General features: G+C 34.6%; 1 protein-coding gene across 1 annotated transcript; it reads left to right on the top strand.

The window, feature by feature from the left end:
• Window positions 1–3,434: 3,434 nt before the first annotated feature.
• On the top strand, window positions 3,435–4,479 carry LOC111378236 (uncharacterized mitochondrial protein AtMg00810-like). Its single transcript, XM_023001405.1, has 3 exons — window positions 3,435–3,871; window positions 3,954–4,089; window positions 4,381–4,479. The coding sequence occupies exons 1-3, from the start codon at window positions 3,435–3,437 to the stop codon at window positions 4,477–4,479; spliced, it is 672 nt and encodes a 223-aa protein (XP_022857173.1).
• Window positions 4,480–7,240: the final 2,761 nt, after the last annotated feature.

The raw sequence follows: 7,240 nt of genomic DNA, 5'->3' as shown, positions 1-7,240 counted from the left end.
TATATATGGGAAATATCTCTCGTTATGTCTTGCAAGATAAGAATAGGTAAATGCTACTATATTGTGTAATGGAAAGTAGTCATATGAGGAATCTTAACTATTTTTGGGGATAAATGATCATTTGTATTTTTGAGACCTTGTAGTAATTTATAGTCATTTAAAGGGGAGGATGATATAAATTAGATGATGTATATCTATATATATTTATGATAAGAATCTCGGATCCGTTAGGATGATTTGGGATGGATCGTCAATATTGCATTGTACAGAGACTAGTTGAACTTGTTACAGAACACTTAGGTGGGCCAATACGGGATGCTAATTAAATGTTGGGAAAATGGCTAGAGAAAAGTATGGAGTTGAGGACATCTACTCATGCCATGATGCTGCCAATTGGTGGACTTTCTTGCCATCGTGCACAGCTTTTTATAAGGTAGGATCTGTGATAAGATATAAAATGTTAGTTTTCAATGATTTCTTATAGACTTTTCAAGAATAGAGATAACTAGAATGACCTTATTCCAGAATGCTTTTCTCTCAGAGCACTACCAATTTTAATTTTTTCGCTCTTCCAAATACATGATTGAATTATATACTATGATATTGATCCATTCAAGAAATTAAATTTTGTACACAGTGTCTTGATGAGTTTTACATATTCTCAAGTTTCTTGATGTTATTGAAATATCTTTGCAACATTCGATATGCTCATTACTGCTTTGTTTATAGACGATTTACTTGATTTAATTCAGGTATTAGCTGATAGTGTTGGAATATCTTATAGACACGTGGATGATGCAATCAATATTATCAAGCTACCAAATGACAAGTAATATGGGGAAAATTGGAAACATTTTCCCTAAATTTTCTGGTGAATAATATTCTTCTTTTTATATAGGAGTGATTATTGTACTTAGGAGATTGTGATTTGAATCTTTTCCAATTACCTGCTTGGGTCATGTTCTTTAACTATGAATCTTTGCATAGCTGCTTGCGACGTCACTGATTTGAATGAAGCAGGCTAATTTTATATACTGTGATAGTTGTACACAAAATTAAAATGGTTTATGCATATGCACTAGACATAGGGCCGCATATGATATAAACTATATAGTTACTGGAATATTTTTGCTAACTTCTAATGATAAACCTTCCTATGGTTTTTGACGATCCATAGAAATAAATTTTGAAGTATACTTATCTAATCACTGGAATGCCAAAAGTGTTCGTTTAATATGTACGAGGAGGAGAAATACTGCTACAAACCTTAGTACCTTCCTGGTTAGGTAGAATTGAAGAATAAAGATTTGATGAAGTAATCTTTGTAAACATGTCGCAATCTTTATAGTTCATTTAGCACCTACATTCCATGTCCTAGTAAGAGAAAAATAGCCACTTTAGATGGCTCCTTAACCACTTTTGCTGGCTTTGGAAACATTCGAATCTATCCCTTGTTTGTCCTTAAAAATGTGCTTCATGTTCCCAAGATATCTACCAATCTTTTATCTATCTATGAACTTACAATAGACATGAATTGCAAGGTATTCTTCTATGGAACTCATTGTGTATTTCAGAACTAGGATTCAGGGATGACGATTGGACATGCTAAGGAGGACAACAAGCTATACCTTCTTAAAACATCTAACACTTGGACGGAAGTATGAGCAAATTACCCTTACCTTTTTTTCAAGACACTCATTGCCTAATATAGATTGAATTTGGTTACAACGTCAACGGCTTTGACATCCCTCTTTTGGAATCCTTAAAATTATATTTCCTTCGTTGTTTAAAGGGATAGATAAGGAGAAGTTCCATTATGATGTTTTTGAAATTTCTAAGCATAGACGTGTATCCTTTCCTATGAGTAATAAAAGATGCTCCATTCCTTTCTCATTGATTCATAGTGATATATGGGGCCCTTCTCTTATTCTTAATATTTCTGGAGCTCGTTGGTTTGTTTCCTCTATGATTGCACTAAAGTTACTTGGATTTTTTTGTTGTTGAAATCTAAGTCTGATGTGAGTTCCATATATCCTATATTTCACAACATAATCAAGAATCAATTTGGCGTACAGGTCAAAAAGTTCAGATAAGACCATTAGGGATTACTTTAATCAAATATTATCTCTCCTTACTTCCAAAAGGAGGGAATTATCCATAAATTATCATATGTCTCTTGAGTCCTAGGATTTGAAAGCCCCATGAAATTCTCTCAAAATTCTTCCCTGACTAGCACAACAAATTCTCTTGTTCCAAAAATATTTGGTTGTATCTTTATTGCGCATATTCACCATCCAAATAGAGGAAAATTGGATCACCGTGCACGACGGTGTGTTTTCATAGGGTATTCGTCTACACAAAAAATACAAATGCTATGATTCCTCCACTGGGAAGACATATATCTCAACTGATGTTACATTTGATGAGGATACTGTTTAAACCTTATCTTTAGGGGAAGACAGTTATGGAAGATAAGGAGTTGCAGGACTTGCTCCTACTAGACCTTTCTGCTAGAACAACACCTATAGCCACTACATCTGAACATTGAAAAATAGGATGTAGAAACAAAAACAAAAACACCCACCATTGCTCTTGTAGCAGGTATCGACCATGTGGAATTCGAACAAAATGAAACTACAAAAGGGGTTCTTGAATCTATAAATGAGGATAATGAAACTCGTGCTAACACCAAGTATTCTCAAGTGTATTCAAGAAGGAAATCAGTAGTTTTCGAACCAAAGCAAGTTCAAGAGTTTGACTCAAATTATGGAAATGAGGTTACAAATTCTAACTCAAATTATGATAATAACCGACCTATTGCCATTAGAATGAAACCATGGGAATGTACTAAGCATTATATCCACTCTCACTTTTTGTGTCATTTGGAAAATGTTCACCATCTCATAAAAACTTTCTCATAAGCTCAAACACTATATCCATTCCTAACACCTTGGGTGAGGCATTATAATGAGAAAATTGAAAATATGCCATGAATGTTGAAATGCAGGCTCTAGAGAAGAACAAGACATGGGAATTGGTGGATTTACCTAAGGAAAAAAAAAACAGTTGGATGCAAATGGGTCTTCACAATAAAATACAAAATCGTTGGATCAATGGAAAGATATAAAGCTAGGCTCATTGCTAAATGGTATACTCAGACATATGGAGTGGACTATCAAGAAAATTTTGCACCAGTGGCAAAAATGAATACAATCAGAATTCTATTGTCACTAGCAGCTAATTAAAATGGGCAACTTCAATAGTTTGATGTGGAAAATGCATTCCTACATGGAGATCTATAGGAAGAAATATACATGGATGTATCAGCAAAATTCGAAAAAGGACTACCAAACAGCAAGGTGTGCAGATTGAAGAAGGCGTAATACGGACTAAAACAATCACCTAAAGCATGGTTTGGTAGATTTTCCTAGGTAATGCTGACAAATGGCTATAAACAAAGTCAGAGAGATCATAAACTATTTATCAAACACTCAAAGATAGGGGGTGTTACTGCTCTTTTAGTGTATGTTGATGACATCATAGTAACCGGAAATGAGGAGCAAAAGAAAGAAGATTTAAAGCACAAGTTAACTACTAAGTTTGAAATAAAGGAGTTGGAAGGATTCAAATATTTCCTAGGCATCGAAGTGGTTCATTCAAAGCACAGAATCTTCATCTCTCAGCAAAAATACATTCTTGATCTCTTGAAGGACACTAGGCAGTCAGCAAGTAAACCAACAAGTACACCTATTGAATCGAATCACAAGCTCAGAGAAGCAGAAGGGAATATTGAGTTAATAAAGAGATGTATCAGTGATTGGTTGGTAAGCTCATTTATATCTCTCATACACGGCCAGATATTGCATATGCTGTAAGTATATTAAGCTAATTTATGTATAATCCAAAAAAGTTCATCTTCAAGCGGCCTATAAGATTTTACATTATCTTATAAGAACTCCAGGGAAAGGTATCTTATATAGAAGAAATGCTAGTCTATCACCTGAAGCCTACATCGATGCAGATTATGCTGGATCAATAGCTGATCGAAGGTCCACTTCAGGATATTGTACCTTTCTTAGTGGAAATCTAGTAACATAGTGAAGTAAGAAATAGAATGCGGTAGCCAGATCGAGTTAGAATCTGAGTTTTGAGTAATGGCTCAAGGAGTTTGTGAGTTGCTATGGTTAGAGATCGTCCTGGAAGACTTAAAAGATTAACTAGGATGGTCCCACGAAACTTTATTGTCATAGTAAATCTGCAATTAGCGTTGTACACAACCCAGTATAACATGATCGAACTAAGCACATAGAGGTAGATAAGCACTTCATAAAGGGGAAGTTGGATAGTGGTTTGATTAGCATGCCTTATGTATCCTCATAGGCTCAACTAGCAGATGTACTTACTAAAGGGTTAAGTAATCCAATGTTTCAGGCCATCATTACCAAGCTGGGAATGGACAATACCTACTCACCAGCTTGAGATGGGGGGGGTGTTGGAGGATATAATTTCATCTACTCCAAATAGTTAGGAGTGTTTATAAGATAAGTTTCCATATTCAAATTTTTAATTTTTAAATTCTAGGAGAGTATCCCTATTTCAAAGGGAAAAGTTGTTTGTAGTTCCTAGTTTATCTCATGGCTAATAGCCTATAAATTGTAACCCAATTGTAACGAATTATAATCAGCATATAACACACTATATTCTCCAAAGCTCACAAATGGGTATGGTAGTGAGGAAAGACCGAAACGAAGTAATCCTTCCTACTAAAGAAAAATATATATCCTTTTTGTCCCTCCAATGTAATCAATTATTTTCTTGATATCTTAATATAGTTCCTTTTACATGTAGGGCCATAACCCCACACACACACACACACACCATGTGCATGGATAAGAAAATATTTTCATGTGCCACTGGTGTCAGAGTTTGCATATCTGCTGGCTTTAATTAAAATGCTTATGGATTATAATCCCCTGTTCTCCTCAAAATTTAATTCTAATTCAAGAAATAATTTCCAGGACCTGGTTGTTCATATCTCATGTTCCGCTCTTCTCTATTTACTAAGTACCAAAATGAGCTATACATTACATAGATAACCTCAATTTTCTCAACGAACTAAGGTTACTTATGATGCAAGACTCATGTTGGAAAGAATCTATGTATCAAATTTATTTATTTTTTCATTCCAAAATTTTACATGAATAAATTTACCTTTTATGCTTCCTTGTTTTTGAAATGACATTTTGAACTTCTCTTCACATGTAAATCATACACACGTGATCTTATTTGTGTATTTAATAAATGGATGGGTGACTTTACTCTACATGTCAAAATCTAAACTAAATTAATTTTCTCAGTGAGTGGTGGTTGATCTCATGGGAGCTCTTGGGACTCAAATCCCAGTTGATGTTCTGTGTGCAAAGGATACTACATCTAAGCCACATAATCAAAGCTAAATATACTTCCCCATCTTTTGATGACCAAAGATACCAATAGTTCTTCCACACAACTTGATCAGAGTTTTGGAGCTGGACATAATTTGTTTCCAAGGACAAAATCTTCAAAGATAGAAGCAATACCTTTACTTTTAGATGCTAGTGTGAATAATGGAGTTGGGTCTTCTGAAACTAGTAATGAAGGGTGTGCTATTAGCCAATTGGATCACAGCCCCTTGTTGGTAATTGGGACTTCTTTTTACAAAGGAGTTCGTGGATGCAATACAGTTGAAGAGAGAATGAATGTAAATGTGGTTCCATGCAGTCTGAATGGTGCGAAAGACACTATAATCTTTTCTCATACCTTAATCCCAAAATTCTAATGTTCCAAATATTTTTATAGATACAGTTGATTAACTGCAATGCCTAAAAAATAACCTTGTCAATGGTCGGCCTCCTGTACCATTGATGTGGAAGAATTGTCACGCATGCGATGAGGTCCCAAAGAAAAACGAATATAGTTTTGTGGATTGTTTATTCCCAAAAAATAGTCTGGAGGTTAGTAATTATAGGGTAATATTAGTTGCATCTAATAGCCTTACTGCTACTAAAAATGTTCTCTTCCACACCTACAAGTTACCTAAGAAATCATATCATAATTATGTGGAGAACAGAGACAGTATTTCAGTTAATAACAGTTCTACCTCGGGGAAGATTTTAGCATCAATCATAATCAGGTTGCTTATGGGAACATGTTGCAAACTGATGAACCTGTATCACAAAAGACCGCATAATTATCACTAGGCTGCATCACTATAAACAAAATATACAAAGCAGGTTTAATTTGAAATTGAAGGACCCAGAAAGTGCCAACTCTTCACTTGATTTAGGTTCGCATCATGTTGTTCTAGTGATTGATGATGTTGGTGAATGTCAAATTCCTTGGGGGGATCTTGTCATAGGTGAACGAATTGGACTAGATAGCACCTACCTCGACTTGTTTTACGCTTCCATTGGTTTTTGTTTGTGCTTAAATTTTCACAAAATTGAACTATCAGTGCTTTCTCTAGCATATGTTACTAGAGAACTCGTTTTATATGATGAATCATATAAGCTTATTCTTGGGCATGAAATAGGTCTTTGTGCTCACTGGATCATTGATCTCTTTCTCTTTTTCGTTTTTCTAAGATAGATGCTACTGGCAAACTTTTTTTTGTCAGAAATCATTATCTGTGAGTTAATTATGATCTATTGTTATATCTTCACCTATATTTTATGGTTAAATATACTATTTTTGCAGATTTGCATAGAGAGGTCTACCATGCTTATTGGAATAGCATTGTCGGTGGTTCTCACATTTTTTACTCAATTTCTTAAGGTAAATGATTAAGAGATTTTTGAAATAGAGACTACTAGAATATTTAGACAAACCATTTGTTACATTTGTTTCCTTCACTGAGTTCAGTGAATTTGGAAATTTTTTATTAAAAGGATATTTGGTTGTGCATGTATGCATCTATATGTGTGCTTTTTGTTACCCTTCTAGTTTGGTAAGTACCTTTGAGATGTAATTTTGCTTGTTCATGTATGATATAGATCTTGGGAGAATCTTGCCTTATGAGCTAACCATTGAAATTGAAGAATCCAAGTCTATATAAAATATAAACTAAAAATTCGTACTTTGATCCCGATGCCCACGTTGTACTAGCTTTTGTGCACATGACTATTCTTGAATGGACATTGCTATGTCGGCGTCACTATTTGTGCTGATTAATTGCAACCAGGGACATTGTGTTTTGCTTTGA

This window comes from Olea europaea, unplaced genomic scaffold (assembly GCF_002742605.1).
Source record: "Olea europaea var. sylvestris unplaced genomic scaffold, O_europaea_v1 scaffold1791, whole genome shotgun sequence".
In the NCBI taxonomy this organism is placed as follows: Eukaryota; Viridiplantae; Streptophyta; class Magnoliopsida; order Lamiales; family Oleaceae; genus Olea; species Olea europaea.
This window is presented reverse-complemented; position numbering and strand designations above follow the sequence as displayed.

Bases quoted from the DNA above. Each gene is read 5' to 3' on its own strand.
- LOC111378236 (XM_023001405.1), top strand. From the start codon at position 3,435: ATGCTGACAAATGGCTATAAACAAAGTCAGAGAGATCATAAACTATTT. The intron at 3,872-3,953 runs GTAAGTATATTA...TTATCTTATAAG, and splicing joins GGCCAGATATTGCATATGCT to AACTCCAGGGAAAGGTATCT. The intron at 4,090-4,380 runs GTAACATAGTGA...GTATCCTCATAG, and splicing joins CCTTTCTTAGTGGAAATCTA to GCTCAACTAGCAGATGTACT.